The 24,248-nt window shown below is 42.6% G+C and overlaps 1 protein-coding gene across 1 annotated transcript in view; it reads left to right on the top strand.

Moving 5' to 3' along the window:
* The window catches only part of fndc1 (fibronectin type III domain containing 1), a 127,318-nt gene that overhangs the window by 71,569 nt on the left and 31,501 nt on the right, over positions 1-24,248 (top strand). Inside the window, exons 5-15 of the mRNA XM_065026281.1 lie at positions 2,751-3,032; positions 3,404-3,502; positions 6,162-6,279; positions 6,373-6,560; positions 8,259-8,366; positions 8,844-9,038; positions 9,248-10,464; positions 11,164-12,432; positions 12,609-12,720; positions 12,944-13,297; positions 22,787-22,933. Coding sequence (XP_064882353.1) covers positions 2,751-3,032; positions 3,404-3,502; positions 6,162-6,279; positions 6,373-6,560; positions 8,259-8,366; positions 8,844-9,038; positions 9,248-10,464; positions 11,164-12,432; positions 12,609-12,720; positions 12,944-13,297; positions 22,787-22,933 — 4,089 coding nt within the window. The remainder of the gene's footprint in view (positions 1-2,750; positions 3,033-3,403; positions 3,503-6,161; positions 6,280-6,372; positions 6,561-8,258; positions 8,367-8,843; positions 9,039-9,247; positions 10,465-11,163; positions 12,433-12,608; positions 12,721-12,943; positions 13,298-22,786; positions 22,934-24,248) is intronic.

Here is a 24,248-nt window from a genome sequence, read left to right on the forward strand (position 1 = left end):
GAGTCATTAAAACTTGTTTTTCAACCACTCCACAAATTTCTTGTTAACAAACTATAGTTTTGGCAAGTCGGTTAGGACATCTACTTTGTGCATGACACAAGTAATTCTTCCAACAATTGTTTACAGACAGATTATTTAAACTATAATTCACTGTATCACAATTCCAGTGGGTCAGAAGTTTACATACACTATGTTAACTGTGCCTTTAAACACCTTGGAAAATTCCAGAAAATTATGTCATGGCTTTCGAAGCTTCTGATAGGCTAATTGACATCATTTGAGTCAATTGGAGTTGTACCTGTGGATGTATTTCTAGGCCTACCTTCAAACTCAGTGCATCTTTGCTTGACATAATGGGGAAATCAAAAGAAATCAGCCAAGACCTCCACAAGTCTGGTTCATCCTTGGGAGCAATTTCCAAATGCCTGATGGTACCACGTTCATCTGTACAAAAAACAGTACGCAAGTATAAACACCCTGGGACCACGCAGCCGTCATACCGCTCAGGAAGGAGACGCGTTCTGTCTCCTAGAGATGAACATACTTTGGTGCGAAAAGTGCAAATCAATCCCAGAACAACCACAAAGGACCTTGTGAAGATGCTGGAGGAAACAGGTACAAAAGTATCTTTATCCACAGTAAAACGAGTCCTATATCGACATCACCTGAAAGGCCGCTCGGCAAGGAAGAAGCCACTGCTCCAAAACCGCCATAAAAAAGCCAGCCTGCGGTTTGTAACTGCACATGGTGACAAAGATCGTACTTTTTGGAGAAATGTCCTCTGGTCTGATGAAACAAAAATAGAACTGTTCGGCCATAATGACCATCGATATGTTTGGAGGAAAAACTGGGAGGCTTGCAAGCCGAAGAACACCATCCCAACCGTGAAGCACGGGGGTGGCAGCATCATGTTGTGGGTGTGCTTTGCTGCAGGAGGGACTGGTGCACTTCACAAAACAGATGGCATCATGAGGGAGGAAAATTATGTGGATATATTAAAGCAACATCTCAAGACTTCAGTCAAGAAGTTAAAGCTTGGTCACAAATTGGTCTTCCAAATGGACAATGACCCCAATCATGCTTCCAAAGTTGTGTCAAAATGGCTTAAGGACAACAAAGTCAAGGTATTGGAGTGGCCATCAGAAAGCCCTGACCTCAATCCTATAGAAAATTTGCGGGCAGAACTGAAAAAGCGTGTGCGAGCAAGGAGGCCTACAAACCTGACTCTGTTACACCAGCTCTGTACAGACTCAGTGAGCATAGCCTTGATATTGAGAAAGGCCGCCGTAGGCAGACCTGGCTCTCAAGCGAAGACAGGCTATATGCACACTGCCCACAAAATGAGGTGGAACTTCCTAAACTCCTGCCAAGGGTATGAAAATATTAGAGACACATATTTCCCTCAGATTAGCCACAAAGAATTTGAAAACAAACCCAATTTTGATAAACTCCCATATCTATTCTCCCAATATTTTGACCTGTTGCCACAAGAAAAGGGCAACCAGTGAAGAACAAACAACATTGTAAATACAACCCAAAGTTATGTTTATTTATTTTCCAATTTGTCCTTTAGCTATTTGCACATAATATGACATTTGAAGTGTAATGTTTACTGTACATTTTCTATTGTTTATTTCACTTTTGTTTGTTATCTATTTTACTTGCTTTGGTAATGCAAACATATGTTTCCCATGCCAATAAAGCCCTTAAATTGATATTGAATTGAGAGAGGGACAGAGAGAGAGTGAGTGAGAGAGAGAGAGAGAGAGAGAGAGAGAGAGAGAGTGAAATAGAAATAGGGAGAGAGAGAGACAGAGACAAAGAGAGAGACAGAGAGAGAGTGAGTGAGAGAGTGAAAGAGAAATAGGGAGAGAGAGAGAGAGAGAAGGGGGAGAGATAGATCAGCAAACCCTCTCACACACAGACTGCTTCTGTCCTGTCAGGAACTCTTGTCCTGTCCTCCTATCCTTCTTTACTTTCTTCTCTTCACTTATCCTCTTCTCATCTCTCCTTCACTGATCCAGCAGGTAATAACTCCTACATATTCATTTCATAAGAGCGTAGTGACTAAACCTGTATGACCCTATCTTATGCCCACATCTACTTTATCACTCTGTCTGACTGGATTGTATCAACCTCTGCTGCAAATGCATTCATTCACTCTGAGGGAAAGAAGACCGCACAGCCTTTCATCTGACAATGATTATGGGAAAGAGGGATGAGAGATGGGGGGGAGGAGAGAAAGGAAAGGGAGGGACATGTTTTTCATTATGTTGTCAATGCTATCACTCGGCATGCCAGCGAAGCACGGGAGGGCTGGGGAAGAGAAGATGGATGGCGGAACTGTCTGGCTGTCTGTCTGAGACGACTGTCCAGGCTGGAGTCAGACAGATATCATGTGATAACATCAGGAAGTAGGAAACAGGAAGCAGCAGCAGATGACATGAGAAGATTGTGTGGTCCGTGGTCGCTGTCTGTGTCCACGTTGTGACATCTCCAATGGTTACAGCGTCTCAGATACTGTAACTTGTTTTGATTATTGGAGAATAATTCCTTTTGGGCAAAGTGGGACATATGGGGAGTTTCCCTGAGTACTCCACGGCATTTGAAACATTTCAAAGCATAATGCTGAGATAGAAACTCATAGTAGTGATTGCAGCGATCTGCATGTGAACCTGAGATTCCTTATGGTCTTATCAGGGTCAGGTGAACCATACTGCACTTCAGCGATATTTTTCTCTCTCTTCCAGCTCGTCCATCTCCTACTCCAGACACCCGGCCCAGGCCTGACCCCCCTGTGAGGATTCATGTGATGACAGGAACAGAGACAGGAGTAGATGAGGCATTGCGCCCCTCAGGCCTAACCTCCCCCAGGGGGCAGCGGATCCGGAGACCCCCCCAGTCGTCCTCCGGCCCTCGTCAGCCAGAGAGGGCTAGGGCAGGGCCAGCTCTGCTTGACCAGAGGTCCCAACACCAACAACACCACACCCAGCCACAGGCAGACCAGAGAAACAGACACAACCTCAAACTAGGTAAGAGCAACTGGATCTCTCTCACACTGAGTTTGCATATTGTTGTGTGATGAGGGAATTAGAAGGTAGGCCCTTAAATGGCAGGTCATCTAAAACTCAGCCTGAAGAAGAGTCCAGTATTATAAACGCGTTGCAGTTGTGCGTCTTGATGCTATATAAGGGTTCATCTGCTCCTACTTACAGCGTATGTATTCTTTGTAGATATTACCTGTACATAGTTTACTAAAGTTTTCTTCATCGTACTGGTTGCCTACTTGTTGTCTTTCTTGTATATTGTTGTGTGAACAGTACAGTATGTACTGTGTGTGCTTAGTGCCCACCCATAGTGTGTTGTAGAGTTTAAACGCTGGCCTATGTCTCTCTGTTCGTAGCTTCTGAGTCCGTCTATGTGGTATCACTGCAGGCACAGAGAGCAACGGGGCGGAGCGCGCCAAGCAGCAGGGCCACCCTGACCAAAAAAGCTCCACCAGGTACAACTTATGACCATGTTATTAGTCTTTACAACATCCTTAGAAGCCTTTATAACCACTCTTAATTAACTACATCCAGCTGCAAGGAAATCCTCTTCAGACAACACTCAAGCTACTAATTATATTATATTATTACATTATTATATTATTACACTATTACAATATTATTACATTATTGCATAATTAACATTATCATATTATTATATTACATTATTATATTTTTTACATGATTATATTATAATAGTACATTATTATATTATTACATTATTACAATATTGTTACATTATATTATTACATGATCATATTGTTATATTGTATTATTACTTGATTATATTATATTATAACATTATTACATTATTGTATTATTACATTATTATATTGTATTATAACATTATTACATTATTATATTGTATTATAACATTATTACATTATTATATTGTATTATAACATTATTACATTATTATATTGTATTATTACATTATTATATTATTATATTATTACATGATCATATTATTATATTGTATTATTACATTATTATATTATATGATTTATATTAGTACATTATATTATTATATTATTACATTATTATATTATTACATGATTGTATTATTACATGATTATATTATTACATTATTATATTGTTACATTATTATATTGTTACATTATTATATTATTATATTGTATTATAACATTATTACATGATTATATTATTGTATGGTATTATAACATTATTATATTATTACATTATTATATTGTTACATTATTACATTATTATATTGTATTATAACATTATTATGTGATTATATTATTATATGGTATTATTACATTATTATATTATTACATGATCATATTATTATATTGTATTATTACATGATTATATTATTATATTGTATTATTACATGAATATATTATTATAATGTATTATTACATGATTATATTATATTATTTATATTATTACATAATTATATTGCTATATGGTGTTGTTACATTATTATAATATTATATTATTATATTGTTACATTATTATATTATTATATTGTATTATAACATTGTTACATGATTATATTATTACATGATTATATTATTACATTATTACATTATTATATTGTATTATAACATTATTATGTGATTATATTATTACATGGTATTATTACATTATTATATTATTATATTGTATTATTACATGATTATATTATATTATTTATATTATTACATGATTATATTGCTACATGGTGTTGTTACATTATTATAATATGACATTATTATATTACTACATTATTATATTTAATTAATACATTATTATATTATTACAATTTTATATTATATTGTATTATTATATTATTATCTTATATTATTACAACACTCAAACCACATGACACAACACACTTTTTAGAGTTTTACACCATTTCAACACCTCTCATCATATAGCAATGTAAAAACAGACTACATTTCAGTAATGCACACGCTTAGAAAAAAGGGTTCCAATCAAATCAAATCAAATTGTATTAGTCACATGTGTCGAATACAACAGGTATTCTTACAGTGAAATGCTTACTTACGAGCCACTAAACAACAGTGCAGTTTTAAAAAATACGGATTTTAGAGCAGCAGTAACTAACAATACCGAGAGTATATACAGGTAGTATATGCATGTAGGTAGAGTTATTAAAGTGACTATGCTTAGATGACAACAGAGAATAGCAGAGGTGTAAAAAGGGGGAGAGCTGGGGGGGACAATGCAAATAGTCTGGGTAGCCATTTGACTAGATGTTCAGGAGCCTTTTGGTCCTAGACTTGGCGCTCCGGTACCGCTTGCCACACTCTATGACAAGGGTGGCTGGAATCTTTGACAATTTTTAGGGCCTTCCTCTGACACCGCCTGGTATAGAGGCCCTGGATGGCAGAAAGCTTGGCCCCAGTGATGTACTGGGCCGTTCGCACTACCCTCTGCACTACCCTCACAGTTGCCATACCAGGCAGTGATGCAACCAGTGATGCAACCAGGATGCTCTCAATGGTGCAGCTGTAGAACCTTTTGAGGATCTGAAGACCCATGACAAATCTTTTCAGTCTCCTGAGGGGGGGTAGGTTTTGTCATGCCCTCTTCACATCTGGACCATCTTAGTTTGTTGGTGATGTGGACACCAAGGAACTTGAAGCTCTCAACCTGCTCCACTACAGCCCCGTCGATGAGAATGGGGACATGCTCGGTGCTCTTTTTCCTGTAGTCCACAATCATCTCCTTTGTCTTGATCACGTTGAGGGAGAGGTTGTTGTCCTGGCACCACACGTCTAGGTCTCTGACCTCTTCCCTTTAGGCTGTCTCGTCGTTGTCGGTGATCAGGCCTACAACTGTTGTGTCATCGGGCAACAAGGCCTAGCCTTGCAGTCATGAGTGAAGAGGGAGTACAGCAGGGGTTCTTCGTCTGTCCCCATAAGAGAACCCTTTTTGGTTCCAGGTAGAACCTCTGTGGAAAGGGTTCTACCTGGAAACTAAAAAAGATTATTCAAAGGGTTCTCCTATGGGGACAGCCAAAGAACCCTTTTAGGTTCTAGACAGAACCTTTTTTTCTAAGAGTATAGTAACTTATTTTCAGGTAATTGTGCTTAGACCTGCAGACCTCCAGACCATGTTGTATGTTGTGTATCCCCCATGCAGAGCCTGAGGAGTATGAGGCCAAAGACATCAGCGTGAGGGTCATGTCCCCTCAGTCTGTCCTCATCAGCTGGGTGGACCCGTCCATCGAGATGGAGAAGGTCCTCCCTGGGGACTCCAGGTGAGAGAGTGTGTGTGTTTTTGTGTGTCTGTGAGAAAGAGAGAGAGAGAGAGCGAGAGAGATAAGTCATATAATCCATTTTCCCCTCTCCAGACACTACACAGTGAAGTACAGGGAGAAGGGTGAGTCTGCTCGATGGGAGTACAAGGAGACCAACCAGAGGAGGCTGCTGATAGATACCCTGTCAGCTGACAGGATGTACGAGTTTTCTGTCCGCATCTCCAAGAGAGACAACCATGGCAAGTGGAGCACATCTGTGTTCCAGAGGACCCCAGAATCGGGTAGGTTGTCTTACTTCCTGTCTGAAAAGAAAGGATAACCCCAAGTCTTCAATGTCATTTCCCATCTTTTAAAGTGGAAATCTACATTTCAAGCAATACAAAAGCGACTGTTTTGGTAAAGGGATTAATGATGTGGCTGCGGAGATGTAACCACTCTCAGATTAACAGACAGACTATAGACTGACCATCAATGATATCAACATTATAGTTTGAACCACGTTATGAGGCTTTACAGTGTTTATTTACATGTACTTTGTTTACAAACATTGGAGTAAAACAAGGTTATATTTTGTTTTCTGATGTTGTATGACAGTTGAACTAAGCTCATGAGGCATTAATAAATTACATTCAAGAAACAATGGGTTTATATAAGATTGCCCCTTTAAGAGGGAAAATGGTATTTTCTTGATTAAAGCTGCTATTTTCCTTTATTTAAATTTTCAAAGAGTCACGTGAGTCATACAATGAAAGATTTAAGGGTAAATCCTAGGTTTTGGCGTTGATTCATATTTAATACAGATTGTTCCATTCAATCCCTCCTTACCTTAGACTGTAAACTGTCATGGTCAAAACGTATAGATTCAATGGTTGTAAAGATGGGGAGAGGTCTGTCCGTAATAAAAAGATGCTCTGCTTTTTTGACACCACACTCCAAACAGCAAGTCATACAGGCTCTAGTTTTGTCTTATCTTGATTATTGACCAGTCGTGTGGTCCAGTGCTGCAAGGAAAGACCTAGTTAAGCTGCAGCTGGCCCAGAACACATTTTGCTCTTCATTGTAATCAGAAGGCTGATATAAATACTATACATGCCAGTCTCTCTTGGCTAAGAGTTAAGGAGAGACTGACTGCATCACATCTTTTTATAAGAAACATGAATGTGTTGGAAATCCCAAATTGTTTGCATAGTCAACTTACACACAGCTCTGACACATACACTTATCCCACCATACATGGCACCAGGGGTCTTTAAGTCCCCACATACAGAACAAATTCAAGAAAGCGTACAGTATTATATAAAGCCCTTATTGCATGGAACTTCCTTCCATCTCAAATAAACAGCAAACCTGGTTTAAAAAACAGATGAAGCAACACCTCACGGCACAACACCTCTCCCCTAGTTGACCTAGATAGAATATGTGTATGTATTGATATGTAGGCCTTTTAAATGTATGTAGTTCTGTCCTTGAGCTGTTCTGGTCTATTGCTGTTCTGTATAATGTCATGTTGTCTGGATCCCAGGAAGAGTAGCTGCTGCATTTGGAACAGCCAATGGGGACCCCAATAAAATACCTTCATGGAAACCTCTGCCAGTTTGTGATTTCCATCTCATTGCTTTATGTCATAATTCAGCACAGTTGGTGTATATCACTCCAATCCTCCCTTAACTGATCCTGTATACTGGTGTCATACAGTATATTCTGTCATGAGTGTAACATTCATATTGTAGCATTCATACAGCCTAGCTGACTGCTGCTTGGAGCTCTAGTCTACATTTCCTTAGAGGATCTCCGGGGTGAATTCTCTGGAAACGTATAGCAAACTTTACATTAGTTTTTCCCTATTTGAAGCCTATTGGCAGGAACTACAGTACTGTTACTGTACAAGTAGCCACTTCTCCTTCTTCTCTTCTCCTAGCTTCTGTCTTCTCTCTCGGTACGCATTCCTTCTCATCCCTTTTGTCCTCTGTGCTGCTCAGCTCCCTCCGGTCCTCCAGAGAACTTTCACGTGAAGGCGCTGAGAGGGAAGGGAACCGCCGTCACGGCGACCTGGGACCCTCCTGAGGAACCCAACGGGAGGATACGTGGTCAGAGCACGACACTCCTCTCTGATCCTTCAGTAGATGATTTCACTGTACAGATGTAGGATCTACATTTCACCAGTTTCTCACAGCTGGGAAATAATCCTGCAGCAAAAGGAAATGTGAATTATTGTGTGGATTATAACTAATGGACGTTGTTGAAGTGGTTGATACATTTTTTGTTATAGCAAATCAGGTATGACACTTACAAGTGGAAATTACAAACTTTAAAATGTTTAATACGCTACAACTTGGCATTTCCTGCTGTGTACATCTGTATCTCTCGTCAAATATGTGTTGACAAATAAACAGTCAAACACTCAACTAATTGATCAATATGAATCCATCAGTTATTCAATTGATCAATCAAAGCCCCACCTAAATACTTAATCAATCCATCGATTCTAAACCACTTTATACATCAGTTTATTAAACACATACATTGTTGGTGCTATGTAATGATCCTGGTACTCCTCCGCTCAGAGTACATCATGTCCTATGCTCCTGCCATGAAACCCTTTGGGATGAAGTCAGTGACATACCGTGGCAGCATCACCTCAGCCATCGTAGACGGCCTCCAGCCTGGGGACCGTTACATCTTCAAAATCAGGGCCACCAACAGGAGGGGCCAGGGCCCTCAAACCAAAGCCTTCAGTGTGGCCGTGCCTCGTGGCACCAGTAAGCACATCTACTGTGTGTGTGTGTGTGTGTGTGTGTGTGTGTGTGTGTGTGTGTGTGTGTGTGTGCGTGCGTGCGTGCGTGCGTGCGTGCGTGCGTGCGTGCGTGCGTGCGTGCGTGCGTGTGAGTGCATTTCCGCATGTGTGTGTGTTGATAGTTGCATTTCTAATGGTTTGTACACTTAACTAATACTCCATCTTACTTGTCAGCCAACAGCGCTGCCTCCCCACCAACTCATCACTCCAAGGGCCAAGGAGGCCGTAGAACCAACCACACACCTTCTCGGACCACCGAACAGGACAGTTACCATGACGATGACACCGACCTCCAATTAGACGCCGTGACCGAACAGCTGACCACACCCACCCAGACCACATCCTCCGCCACCAGACGGACACACCCACTCACCCAGACACGCTCCTATCACAGCATCTTCTCAGATGTGAGGGGCACGGTCAGGAAGGGGGCGACCAATCAGCAACTAGGAGGCGGTACCTCTTCAGCCAGAGATAAGGGGAGAGAGACAGAAACAGAGGATGAACAGGAGGAGGAGTACAAAACAACAGAACCCAATCCAGAAGAACAGAAGAAGGTGAGGCTCACCAACGAGGCTCTGGAGGAGAAGAAAGAAGCATTGACTCAGAACAACGGTGTTCCTTCTGAACCTGAGGAGGAGGACAGGAGCCATGGCAGAGGGAGAGGGAAAGATCCAGCTGTAGATGAGACCTCTAGCCCCAGCCTCAAAACAGAGGTTCCCTCATCAGAGGGCTCCTCATCATCGTCCAAACCCTCCTACCCTCTCCGCAAACCTCTCTCCGGTAGACGCATCAACTCTGGTCGACGGCAATTCTCCCGGACATCTGGCTTAGGGTCAGTGTTCCAGCCGAAGACCCAGGATGCAGAAATGGACAGTGCCTCCTCCTCCTCCTCTTTGTCCTCCAGCCCATCCCACAGCCAGGAGTCAGCAGCCATCAGGAAAGACGATGCGGTCACCAACTACGCCGAGGGTAAAAACACCTATGAGCAGCCCAGTGTCACAGAAACCAAACCCTCCCCCTCCACCACAGAGCAGGCCATCTCAGAGCCCGAGGCCGAGGCACCTTCTGTGGGTAGGAGTCCTGCTCTGCCAGGTCGTGGATATGGTTATGGCAGGAGGAAACCCGGGATCCTGTCTCGAGGGAATCAAAATGGCCGAGTTCTGACTGGACTCCGCAAACCTGGGTCAGCCTCAACATCGACCGGAGGCAAGATTCCTGAAACGTCACACACTCACGGCTCACATACTCCTAACGCGCAGGACTCAACACACCACCAGGAGAAAAATGACCACAACGACTACAAAAACACAGAGACAAAGGCCACAAAAGAAGAAGAACCCACTTCCAATTCCCAGACCATATCCTCTACACATCCCTCAGAGGAGGACGCAAGAGAGGACAGGACAGAGGAGAGAGGGAGGGGAGACAGTAGAGAGGAGAGAGGGAGAGATGACAGGAAAGAGGAGAGAGTGAGGGGAGACAGGAGAGAGGAGGGAGGGAGGGAAGACAGGAGAGAGGAGGGATGGAGGGGAGGCAGGAGAGAGGGGACAGGGACGGGGGACAGGAGAGAGGTGGGTGGGAGGGTAGACAGGAGAGAGGAGGGCGGGAGGGGTGACAGGAGAGAGGAGAGAGGGAGGGAGATAGGAGAGAGGAGGGTGAGAGGGGAGACAGGAGAGAGGAGGGAGGGAGGGGGGGAGATATGAGAGAGGAGGGTGAGAGGGGAGACAGGAGAGAGGAGGGAGGGAGGGAGACAGGACAGATGAGAAAGGGAGGGAGTCAGGAGAGAGGAGGAAGGGAGGGGAGACAGTAGAGAGGAGGGAGGGAGGGGAGACAGGAGAGAGGAGGGAGGGAGGGGAGACAGGAGAGAGGAGGGAGGGAGGGGAGACAGGAGAGAGGAGGAAGGGAGGGGAGAGAGGAGAGAGGAGGGAGGGAGGGGAGACAGAAGAGAGGAGAGTGAGAGGGGAGACAGGAGAGAGGAGGAAGGGAGGGGAGACAGGAGAGAGGAGGGTGAGAGGGGAGACAGGAGAGAGGAGGAAGGGAGGGGAGACAGGAGAGAAGAGGGAGGGAGGGGAGACAGGAGAGAGGAGAGAGCGAGGGGGGAGAACAACTACAACACCCCAGCACCCCCTCCCTCCAGGATTAACCCCTTTGGGAACCGTCACCAGAGCAGGTTTGGAACAGGGACGGGGAGCAGTAGCAGGGCCTCCTCCCCCCGGGCGGACGGGAGGGTTCCCTGGAGCAGGACTACCTCCTCGTCCTCCGTTGGGGCAGGTAGACCCCTCCTTAGAGGAACCCCCTCCAGGACAGTTGCATTGGGGGCAGCAGGAGCTACGGGGGCAGCAGGAGCCTCAGGGGAATCGAGGACCTCAGCATTGCAGGAGACCAGTGAAGATGCTAAAACCTCCTCCACCCTCTACCCATTAAAGAACGGGGAGAGGGCGGGGTCACCTAAACCCTCTCTGCCCAACAGGAGTGCAATTCTACGTGGATCTAGGAATCCCATCACCTCCTCTTCCTCTTCCAACCCCTCCTCTAGTGGTCGTAGAGACTCCAGTGAGCCAGTCCACAGAGGAAGCAGCATCAGGGAGGACAGCAGTAATGACCATGAGGAGGACTATCTCTACGAGGGGAGTAAGGAGATCTATGAGAAAGTCACAGACCCAACCCCTGTCCCCAAAACTACTACCACCACTACCACCACTACCACTACCTCAGCCCCCAGTACCACCCGCAGGGTGTCCCAGAGTGGGGATAACGAGAATGTGGACCCCAAGCTTGGTAGAATCAGACCCGGTTTAATCCCCAGTTCTACGTTCCCCCGACGTCCCATTTTAGGTCCCAACGGGAGGGTGAGATCCCCCCTACTCACAAACAGGCAGACGGCTTCTAGGTTCCCCTTTAGAGCACAACCAGCACAGAGCACACAGTTAGATTCCTCTAACCCAGACACATCCCCTTCCTCTTCTTCCTCTTCCTCCTCTAGTCTGCCACAGCCAGACCACAGGGTTAACGGGGGAACTAGTGTTAGCACTGGAGGCTCCCCCCCTTCCCTCTCTCTCCCCTCCCTCAGACAGACCTCCTCTAGTAAGGGTTCCCAGGGGTCTCAGGACTCCTCCTCCTCATCCAGAGACTCTTTGGGGGGGCAGGGGATGAGGATGCGCTACCCCAGTCGGTCAGACCCCTTCCTCAGGGGTAAAACCCCCAGTGGAGGCCTCAAGCCTGGCTACGGAAACGGTAACGGTAAAAATGGCCGCCCCAATCTCACAGTGACCAGTGACAAAGAGCCCAGCACACCTAATGACAACACAAAACCTAATGGACGAAGGTACATCACTGGGCCTGATGGAGCCAAATGGGTATGTGTGTCTGTGTCTCAATTCCAAAGTTACAAGGGGATTGAAAGGAGACATTTTTATTGTTGACTTTTCACCTGCAATGATAACCATTATGCAGACTTTTTTTTTGTAATGTTCCCTATGACAGTATGAGTCTTGTCGTCAACACTGTGGAGTGTATGTGTTGTTTTCTTCAGGTGGTGGACTTGGATGAGGGGGTCCTGATGAACGAGAATGGCATGGTTCTCCAGGACTCTCAGGGCCGACCCAGGAGGGTGGTGCTGGGAGAGGATGGACGCACCATCTTTGGTGAGATACTGTATACTGATACCTTCTCTTATTGAACTCCGTTTCTATGAGTATTGCAGGTCTACTTTCCTAAGAGCTTTGTAAATGTGTTGGTATGTCAAGACTTCTCATTACCCTTATTTATTACGGAGAAAGGGATATATCACACTTACAGCACAAAATCTAACTGTTTTGTTTCTCAAATGGTTTTCACACAGATTGATTGTTTGTTCTCCCCTACTAGACCACCAGGGCAGCCCATTGGTGAACCAGGAGGGTCAGGCTCTGTTCGGTCATGGTCGGGAGAGCCAACCATTGGTCAACCCCAAAGACAAGTTCCTGACTGTGGGTGGCAAACCCGTCATTGGCCTGGACCGGCCTAAACCCAGGACCACAACCACAACCACAACCACAACCAGACCTCCTACTACGACCACACCTGAACCAACCACGCTCCCAACCACCACTGAAATGACCACAGAGGAGACCACGACCATGCTGGTGTTCCCATCTTGTCCTCCAGGAATGTTTTTAATCAGGGATGAGAATGGATTTCCAATGCTGGATGCTGATGGTGTCCTGGACTGTTATCCTGAAGGTGAGTCTGACTAACGCTGACTAACGCTTCTGTATGTATTGTCAGATTACTAGTAGTATCATAATAACAATAATAGTAGTATTAGTAGTAGTAGTAGTAGTAGTAGTAGTAATAATAGTAGTAGTAGTAGCAATAGTAGTACTAGAAGTGGTAGTAGAAGTAGTAGTAATAGTAGTAGTAGTAGTAGTAGCAGCAGCTACTAGTAGTAGTAGTAGTAGTAGAACTAACTATTAGCAGTAGTAGTAATAGTAGCAGCTAGTAGTAGTAGTAGTAGTAGTAGTAGTAGTAGTAGTAGTAGCAGCTACAAGTAGTAGTGGTAGTAATAGTAGTAGCAGCTACTAGTAGTAGTGGTAGTAGTAGTAGCAGCTACAAGTAGTAGTGGTAGTAATAGTAGTAGCATCTACTAGTAGTAGTAGTAGCAGCTACAAGTAGTAGTGGTAGTAATAGTAGTAGCAGCTACTAGTAGTAGTGGTAGTAGTAGTAGCTACTAGTAGTAGTGGTAGTAGTAGTAGTAGTAGTAGTAGTAGTAGTAGTAGTAGTAGTAGTAGTAGCAGCTACTAGTAGTAGTAGTAGTAGTAGCAGCTACTAGTAGTAGCAGCAGCATTAGCAGCAGCTACTAGTAGTAGTGGTAGTAGTAGTAGTAGCAGCTACTAGTAGCAGCAGTAGTAGTTGCAGCTACTACCACCAGTAGCAGCAGTAGTCATGGTAGTAGTAGTAGGAGCAGTAGTAGTAGTAGCAGCGTAGTACCAGTAGTAGTAGTAGTAGTAGTAGCAGCAGCAGTAGCTATTAGCAGTAGTAGTAGTAGCAACTACTACCAGTAGCAGCAGTAGTAGTCATGGTAGTAGTAGTAGTAGTAGCTGCCACTAGCAGTAGTCGCAGTAGTAGCAGCAGCAGCGTAGTAGTAGTAGTAGTAGTAGTAGCAGTAGTAGTAGTAGTAGCTATTAGTAGTAGTAGTAGTAGCAACTACTAGTAGTAGTAGTAGTAGTAGTCATGGTAGTAGTAGTAGTAGTAGCTGCTAGTACTAGTAGTAGTAGCAGCAGCTACACGTAGTAGTAATAGTAGTAGCAGATACTAGTAGCAGTGGTAGTAGTAGTAGTAGCAGCAGCAGTAGTAGTAGTAGCAGCAGCAGCAGTAGCAGCTACTAGTAGTAGCAGTAGTAGTAGCAGCTACTAGCAGTAGCAGCAGTACAGTAGCAGCTACTAGTAGCAGTGGTAGTAGTAGTAGTAGTAGCTACTAGTAGTAGTAGTAGTAGTTGCAGCTACTACACCAGTAGTAGTAGTAGTCATGGTAGTAGTAGTAGTAGAACTAACTATTAGCAGTAGTAGTAATAGTAGCAGCTAGTAGTAGTAGTAGTAGTAGTAGTAGTAGTAGTAGTAGTAGTAGCAGCTACAAGTAGTAGTGGTAGTAATAGTAGCAGCAGCTACTAGTAGTAGTGGTAGTAGTAGTAGCAGCTACAAGTAGTAGTGGTAGTAATAGCAGTAGCATCTACTAGCAGTAGCAGCAGCTACAAGTAGTAGTGGTAGTAAAGTAGCAGCAGCTACTAGTAGCAGTGGTAGCAGTAGTAGCTACAGTAGCAGTGGTAGTAGTAGTAGTAGTAGTAGTAGTAGTAGTAGTAGTAGCAGCAGCTACTAGTAGTAGTAGTAGCAGCAGCTACTAGTAGTAGTAGTAGTATTAGCAGCAGCTACTAGTAGTAGTGGCAGTAGCAGTAGCAGCAGCTACTAGCAGTAGCAGTAGTAGTTGCAGCTACTACTACTACCAGCAGCAGCAGTCATGGTAGCAGCAGTAGGAGCAGTAGTAGTAGTAGCAGCGTAGTACTAGCAGCAGCAGCAGTAGTAGCAGCAGCAGCAGTAGCTATTAGTAGTAGTAGTAGTAGCAACTACCACCAGCAGCAGTAGCAGCAGTCATGGCAGTAGCAGTAGTAGTAGCTGCTACTAGTAGCAGCAGTAGTAGTAGCAGCAGCGTAGTAGTAGTAGCAGCAGCAGTAGTAGTAGTAGTAGTAGTAGTAGCTATTAGTAGTAGTAGTAGTAGCAACTACTAGTAGTAGTAGTAGTAGTAGTCATGGTAGTAGTAGTAGTAGTAGCTGCTAGTACTAGTAGTAGTAGTAGCAGCTACACGTAGTAGTAATAGTAGTAGCAGATACTAGTAGTAGTAGTAGTAGTAGTAGTAGTAGTAGTAGTAGTAGTAGTAGTAGTAGTAGTAGTAGTAGCAGCTACTAGTAGTAGTAGTAGTAGTAGCAGCTACTAGTAGTAGTAGTATTAGTAGCAGCTACTAGTAGTAGTGGTAGTAGTAGTAGTAGCAGCTACTAGTAGTAGTAGTAGTAGTTGCAGCTACTACTACTAGTAGTAGTAGTAGTAGTCATGGTAGTAGTAGTAGTAGAACTAACTATTAGCAGTAGTAGTAATAGTAGCAGCTAGTAGTAGTAGTAGTAGTAGTAGTAGTAGTAGTAGTAGTAGTAGTAGCAGCTACAAGTAGTAGTGGTAGTAATAGTAGTAGCAGCTACTAGTAGTAGTGGTAGTAGTAGTAGCAGCTACAAGTAGTAGTGGTAGTAATAGTAGTAGCATCTACTAGTAGTAGTAGTAGCAGCTACAAGTAGTAGTGGTAGTAATAGTAGTAGCAGCTACTAGTAGTAGTGGTAGTAGTAGTAGCTACTAGTAGTAGTGGTAGTAGTAGTAGTAGTAGTAGTAGTAGTAGTAGTAGTAGTAGCAGCTACTAGTAGTAGTAGTAGTAGTAGCAGCTACTAGTAGTAGTAGTAGTATTAGTAGCAGCTACTAGTAGTAGTGGTAGTAGTAGTAGTAGCAGCTACTAGTAGTAGTAGTAGTAGTTGCAGCTACTACTACTAGTAGTAGTAGTAGTCATGGTAGTAGTAGTAGGAGTAGTAGTAGTAGTAGCAGCGTAGTACTAGTAGTAGTAGTAGTAGTAGTAGTAGTAGTAGTAGCTATTAGTAGTAGTAGTAGTAGCAACTACTACTAGTAGTAGTAGTAGTAGTCATGGTAGTAGTAGTAGTAGTAGCTGCTACTAGTAGTAGTCGCAGTAGTAGTAGCAGCAGCGTAGTAGTAGTAGTAGTAGTAGTAGTAGTAGTAGTAGTAGTAGCTATTAGTAGTAGTAGTAGTAGCAACTACTAGTAGTAGTAGTAGTAGTAGTCATGGTAGTAGTAGTAGTAGTAGCTGCTAGTACTAGTAGTAGTAGTAGCAGCTACACGTAGTAGTAATAGTAGTAGCAGATACTAGTAGTAGTGGTAGTAGTAATAGTAGTAGCAGCTACTAGTAGTAGTAGTAGTAGTAGTAGTAGTAGTAGCACCTACTACGAGTAGTAATAGTAGTAGTAGCAGCTACTAGTAGTAGTGGTATTTGTAATAGTAGTAACAGCTACTAGTACTAGTAGCAATAGTAGTAGTTGTAGCAGCTACTAGTAGTAGTAGTAGTAGTAATGGTGGTAGCAGCTACTACTAGTAGTAGAAGTAGTAGTAGCAGCTACTAGTAGTAATAGTAGTACTGAAGAGCGTCTGCTAAATGACTTAAATGTAAATGTAGAAGTGGTAGTAATAGTAGTAGTTGTAGTAGTAGCAGCTAGTAGTAGTAGTAGTAGGTTAGGTTGTTAGGTTGTTGTTGTAGTAGTAGTCGCTACTAGTAATAGTAGTAGTAATAGCAGCTACTAGTAATAGTAGTAGTAGCAGTAGTAGTAGTAGTAGCAGTATTAGCAGCTACTAGTAGTAGTAGTAGTAGTAGCAGCTACTAGTAACAGTAGTGGTAGCAGCAGCTACTAGTAGTAGTAGTAGTCCTAGTAGCTACCAGTAGTAGTAGTAGCTACTAGTAGTAGTGGTAGTAGTAGTAGTAGCAGCTACTAGTATTAGTAGTAGTAGCTGCAGCTACTAGTAGTAGTAGCAGCTAGTAGTAGTAGTAGTCACAGTAGTAGTAGCAGCAGCATAGTAGTAGTAGTAGTAGTAGTAGTAGTAGTAGTAGCAGCAGCTATTAGTAGTAGTAGTAGTAGCAGCTACTACTAGTAGTAGTAGTAGTCAAGGTAGTAGTAGTAGTAGTAGTAGTAGCTGCTAGTACTACTAGTAGTAGTAGTAGCAGCTACACGTGGTAGTAATAGTAGTAGCAGCTACTAGTAGTAGTGGTAGTAGTAATAGTAGTAGCAGCTACTACTAGTAGTAGTAGTAGTTGTAGCAGCTACTAGTACTAGTAGCAATAGTAGTAGTTGTAGCAGCTACTAGTAGTAGTAGTAATAATGGTAGTAGCAGCTACTACTAGTAGTAGTAGAAGTAGTAGTAGTAGCTACTAGTAATAGTGGTAGTAGCAGCAGCTACTAGTAGTAGTGGTAGTAGCAGCAGCAACTACTAGTAGTAGTAGTAGTAGTAGTAGCAGCAGCTATTAGTAGTAGTAGTAGTAGCAGCTACTACTAGTAGTAGTAGTAGTCAAGGTAGTAGTAGTAGTAGTAGTAGTAGTAGCTGCTAGTACTACCAGTAGTAGTAGTAGCAGCTACACGTGGTAGTAATAGTAGTAGCAGCTACTAGTAGTAGTGGTAGTAGTAATAGTAGTAGCAGCTACTACTAGTAGTAGTAGTAGTAGTAGTAGCACCTACTACGAGTAGTAATAGTAGTAGTAGCAGCTACTAGTAGTAGTGGTAGTTGTAATAGTAGTAACAGCTACTAGTACTAGTAGTAATAGTAGTAGTTGTAGCAGCTACTAGTAGTAGTAGTAATAAAGGTAGTAGCAGCTACTACTACTAGTAGTAGAAGTAGTAGTAGCAGCTACTAGTAATAGTGGTAGTAGCAGCAGCTACTAGTAGTAGTGGTAGTAGTAGTAGTAGTAGCTACTAGTAATAGTGGTAGTAGCAGCAGCTACTAGTAGTAGTACTAGTAGTAGTAGTAGTAGTAGCTACAATAGTAGTAGTAGTGGTAGTAGTAATAGTAGTTGTAATAGTAGTAGTAGTAGTAGCAGCAGCCACCAGTAGTAGTAGTAGTAGTAGTAGTGGCTACTTGTAATAGTAGTAGTAGCAGCTACTAGTAGAAGTATTATTATTATTATTAGTAGTAGCAGCTAGTACTAGTAGTAGTAGTAGTAGTAGTAGTAGAAGTAGTAGTAGTTGTAGCAGTAGTTGTAGTAGTAGTAGTAGTAGTAGTAGTAGTAGTGGTAATAGTAGCAGCAGCTACTAGTTGTAGTAGTAGTAGTAGTAGTAGTAGTTGTTGTAGTAGTAGTATTAGTAGCAGCAGCTACCAGTAGTAGTAGTAGTAGTAGTAGTGGCTACTTGTAATAGTAGCAGTAGCAGCTGCTAGTAGAAGTATTATTATTAGTAGTAGTAGTAGCAGCTAGTAGTAGTAGTAGTAGTAGTTGTAGCAGTAGTAGTAGTAGTAGTAGTAGTAGAAGTAGTAGTAGTTGTAGCAGTAGTTGTAGTAGTAGTAGTAGTAGTAGTTGTAGTAGTAGTAGTGGTAATAGTAGCAGCAGCTACTAGTTGTAGTAGTAGTAGTAGTAGTAGTAGCAGCTACTAGTTGTAGTAGTAGTAGTAGTAGTAGTAGCAGCTACTACTAGTAGTAGTAGTAGTTGTAGTAGCAGTGGTAGTTGTAGTAGTAGTAGTAGTAGTAGTAGTAGTTGTAGTAGTAGTAGTAGTAGTAGTAGCAGTAGTAGCAGTTGTAGTAGTAGCAGCTACTACTAGTAGTAGTAGTAGTAGTTGTAGTAGTAGTAGCAGTGGTAGTTGTAGTAGTAGTTGTAGTAGTAGTTGTAGTAGTAGTAGCAGTGGTAGTTGTAGTAGTAGTAGTTGTAGTAGTAGTAGTAGTAGTAGTAGCAGTGGTAGTAGTAGTTGTAGCAGTAGTAGTGGTGGTAGTAGTAGTAGTTGTAGCAGTAGTAGCAGTTGTAGTAGTAGTAGCAGTGGTAGTTGTAGTAGTAGTAGTAGTAGTGGTGGTAGTAGTAGTAGTTGTAGCAGTAGTAGCAGTTGTAGTAGTAGTAGTAGTAGTTGTAGTAGTAGTAGCAGTGGTAGTTGTAGTTGTAGCAGTAGTAGTGGTGGTAGTAGTAGTAGTTGTAGCAGTAGTAGCAGTTGTAGTAGTAGTAGTAGTAGTAGTAGTTGTAGTAGGAGTAGCAGTAGTTGTAGTAGTAGTAGCAGTGGTAGTTGTAGTAGTAGTAGTAGTAGTAGTTGTTGTAGTAGTAGTAGTAGTAGTAGTAGTAGTAGTTGTAGCAGTAGTAGCAGTTGTAGTAGTAGTAGTAGTAGTAGTAGTTGTAGTAGGAGTAGCAGTAGTTGTAGCAGTAGTAGCAGTTGTAGCAGTAGTTGTAGTAGTAGTAGCAGTGGTAGTTGTAGTTGTAGTGGTAGTAGTAGTAGTAGTAGTAGTAGTAGTAGTAGTAGTAGCAGTGGTAGTTGTAGTTGTAGTAGTAGTAGTAGTAGTAGTAGTATTAGTAGTAGTAGTAGTAGTAGTGGCAGTGGTAGTTGTAGTAGTAGTAGAAGAAGAAGAACAGTATAAAATTAATCTAACTAGTTTAGTTGAAGTCTGGATAATAAGAGTGTTTGCCAAATGACCAAATATGTAATGCCCTCTCACTTTATCGTACCCTAACAATATTCCACAGTATCTGATAGGGCCAGTTTCCCGGACCCTGATTAAACCTATTTCTGGGCTGAAAAGCACTTTCAATGGAGATTGAGTGGAGAAACTGACCCATGTTGTCGGTAACGGCCTATTCATGCTAAGCAGTGGATCAGAAGGGATTCTGACATCAGAGAGTCTGTGAGCTGTTATTGTTTACCCATCTCCATAACATGCTGACTATTTGTACATCCTGTCTGTGGCCAGAGAGCCCTGCAAGATCTAGCCAGGCACAATCGAGAGATTTGTCTTCAGAGAACACTGGAACCGTATTAGGGCCTGGGTTCAAATACTATTTGAAATCATTCAAATACTTTGATCATTTGACCTAGCCTGCCTGAAGTTGGCAGGGTTTGCAGTTTTGGTTCTATTTTATTGGTGCCAATAAGCCAGGTAAACTCAGACAAGCACCAGTAAGGTATTTGAAATGATTTAGAATAGTATTTGAACCCAGGGCCAGCCACATCCGTTGGGGCTGGGTTAAACCCCTACCAAACCTACTCCCTGAGCTCAGCTGTCTCACTACAAGACACACGATCAACACACACTAACACACAGTTTTCTGGCTAAGTGTTCCATAGGGATGACACAAAGTTCACATTCTGACAAATACATCTTATAGGGCTCTAGTAGGGGAAATTGTAACAAACACACACTCAAAGACAGACAGCCATAAGTAATATGCTTTGTAATGTAAGTCTCCTCTTTGAAAGTATAATGGACTAACTATGCCCAGTTGTGTTGAGTTTACGATAAGACATTTGAGATGACTAAGAACCAATAAAGAAGGAAATACTTATTTGTTAACTCAAAACAGTGCACCACTTTTTCCCACCATTTACTTTCAGCTTTTCACTGTATCTTGAATACAGAGGGAGTGTTACAGTGTGGGTATAGGTGCATATGGCTGTGCCTTTTCTGTGTGTGTACAGATGTAGGATCTTCATTTGATCACTCTTTTGTTGCTGAGGATTTTCCTTCACAGCTGCAAGTTGTAGTGTATTTGAGTTTTAAAAAGGCTTTTAAAGTTTGTAATTCCCACTTTGACATTTCAGACTTCATTTGCCATAACAAAAAATGTATCTACCCCTACAAAAATGTCGATAAATTATAATCCACATCATAATTCACATTTCCTGTTGCTGCAGGATTATTTTCCTGCTGTAGCAAACTGGCTCAAATTAAGATCCTGTATGTGTGTGTGGTCATGCTATAGCCTGTCACGCTTTTCCTACATAGGAATCCTCAGGAATGGAAATGGACTCCATGGGTACGGTTGCCATGGTGCCTTATCCTTTAGCTACTGACTAGGCCACTGGGCTGGGTCTGCCTTGTTTCAATGTTTATCTATCAGTTCATCTGTTTGTTTACTTTCTTCTCTCATGTTTCCTGGCCTGTGGTCTTTGCTTTTTTGCTGCGGTCAGTTTGTGTGTGTTTGTTTGGTTTGGGGTTGGGGCTCCTTCCATCGTCGGCTGTGTCTCTGATGTTTCATCTGGCCAACTCAACTCAACTATACAGTGCCTGTGAACTGCATTTCTAACCCAGAGAGAATGAATGCCCTGGCATGCTCTACTGCACCGTTCTTCTCTGATATTGCTGCGTGTGATGACTGTTATATCATGTCATGTTATGTCATGTTATGGTATGTTATGGTAATGCATCACTGGTTTTAGTCACTGGTTTTAGTGAATGGGGCAACTGTGATGATGTTATGTTTGGTGAGCATTATGATGTTATAGTTTAAGCACAATAAGAAAACAATTGCTCGTATGCACCTAGTCCTATTAGCTTGCTATAGAATAGTCGTGTGGGACAAATTGCATTGGCTCAAGGCTGTGTTTAAGGCACATGATGATGTCATGCAGAGGTCCATTGGCACTCCACAGGCCAGACCTACTGGTGCTGCTGGAAGTAACTCATTGATTTCACTGACCTCACTGACTTAATCCTTACACATCTGTTAGGCTTATACACTGATGAAGACAGCTTGTCTGTCGAAACGTTGGATATTAGATTATTCAATTATTGCATCTGAGCTCCTAGAGTGTGCGGCTCTCCTTTTATTTTTCAAAGAACCATGAACATACAGTGATCTACTGCGAAACGAGTATCATGTACAATATCTGGTACCCCAGGAATGGAAAAAATAATGGAAGAAGTTGTCTTTTGAAAGGAAAACCGTCTGGATCATTTCCAATGAGATCACACTGTAGTGAGGTGCGTTCTGGCGGCAGGAGAGCGAAAACTGATTTACAACGGTGTCGTTTAATATCCATAAACCACCGTCAACAGAACAATACAATAAATGGGTCAAACAAAACCCGGTAAATACCAGCATACCGTGCATAAGCACTACAAGAAACAATTACCGACAAGGACATGGGGGGGAACAGAGGGTTAAATACACAACATGTAATTGATGGAATTGGAACCAGGTGTGATGGAAGACAAGACAAAACCAATGGAAAATGAAAAGTGGATCAGCGATGGCTAGAAGGTCGATGACTTCGACCACCGAACGCCGCCCGTACAAGGAGACGGACCAACTTTGGCGGAAGTTGTGACACACACTCATTTCCAATGAGATCACACTCATTTCCAGTGAGATCACACTCATTTCCAATGAGATCACACTAATTTCCAGTGAGATCACACCCATTTCCAGTGAGATCACACTCATTTCCAATGAGATCACATTCATTTCCAGTGAGATCACACTCATTTCCAATGAGATCACATTCATTTCCAGTGAGATCACACTCCTTTGCGGCGCTATTACATGATTATTACATGGCAATTACACAGGTTTGCTCCTATGTAGCAAAATGTAACACCCATTTAGATTGGATTCAATGGTATATGTATCTAGTCTGCGATGTTCATGCCTTAACTTGCTGTTTGTTTGCCTTGTTTTCTAGATGAGATGTTGTGGCAAACCACCCTGCCCCCCACCCTGCCCCCTACCACCACCACCCCAGACCCCCCCACCCCTGAACCAGAGAGCAGGCCCTTCAACAACAGCCCTTCCAATGAGTTCGACCTCACCGGGAAGAAACGTTTCACAGGTAGGCTACGGTACTATGGAGAAAAGTCACGTAATAGCCGCTGGTCATGTGTATTTATTTGAATGATAGGTATGATGTGCAATGAATAGATTGTTTTTTAAGGTTCAAATGTGAAATTCTTGAAAAAAAAAATTTAGTTTTAAGGTTAGGGAAAAGTGCAGTGAATAGTGTCACTTTCTAGAATGTCAATATAAATTAATGTATTTATGGTTGTTTGTATTTTTGTCTTTTAGTCATTATATGTGTTATTATTTTTACCGTCGAGGACCACTTTGGAAACAAGCGTTTTAATCAATTACTTTTAAGTTATATCATCTGGGTCCACATTGTACATTTTGTTGTATATGTCTGTTACCCCAAAAAGGAGCCACTTACAGTAGCGAGTGCATACATTTTTGTACTGGACCCCGTAGGAATTGAACCCTAAACACGATGATCACACAGAACCTGAAGAAACGTTTTTTAGAAATGTTTGCAAATGTATTAAAAATTAAAAACAGAAATACCTTATTTACATAAGTATTCAGACCCTTTGCTATGAGACTCGAAATTGAGCTCAGGTGCATCCTGTTTCCATTGATCATCCTTGAGATGTATCTACAATTTCATTGGAGTCCACCTGTGGTAAATTCAATTGATTTGAAAATATTTGGAAAGGCAAACACCGGTCTATATAAAGGTCCCACAGTTGACAGTACATGTCAGAGCAAAAACCAAGCAATGAGATTGAAGGAATTGTCCATAGAGCTCAGAGACAGGATTGTGTCGAGGCACAGATCTGGGGAAGGGTACCAAAAAATGTCTGCAGCATTGAAGGTCTCCAAGAACACAGTGGCCTCCATGATTCTTAAATGGAATAAGTTTGGAACCACCGAGACTCTTCCTAGAGCTGGCCGCCTGGCCAAACTGAGCAATCAGGGGAGAAAGGTCTTTGTCAGGGAGGTGCCCACAAACCCGATGGTGACAGAGCTCCAGACTTCCTCTGTGGAGAAGGACAACCATAACTGCCGCACTCCACCAATCAGGCCTTTATGGTAGAGTGGCCAGACGGAAGCCATTCCTCAGTAAAAGGCACATGATAGCCTGCTTGGAGTTTGCCAAAAGTTTGCCAAACGGCACCTAAATGAAACCAAGATTGAACTCTTTGGCCTGAATGCCTAGCGTCAAGTCTGGAGGAAACCTGGCACCATCCCTAAGGTGAAGTATGGTGGTGGCACCATCATGCTGTGGGGATGTTTTTCAGCAGCAGGGACTGGGTGACTAGTCAGGATCGGATCGAGGGAGAGATGAACAGCGCAAAGTACAGAGAGATCCT

The sequence above is a fragment of the Oncorhynchus nerka genome, linkage group LG13 (genome assembly GCF_034236695.1).
Source record: "Oncorhynchus nerka isolate Pitt River linkage group LG13, Oner_Uvic_2.0, whole genome shotgun sequence".
Taxonomy (NCBI): domain Eukaryota; kingdom Metazoa; phylum Chordata; class Actinopteri; order Salmoniformes; family Salmonidae; genus Oncorhynchus; species Oncorhynchus nerka.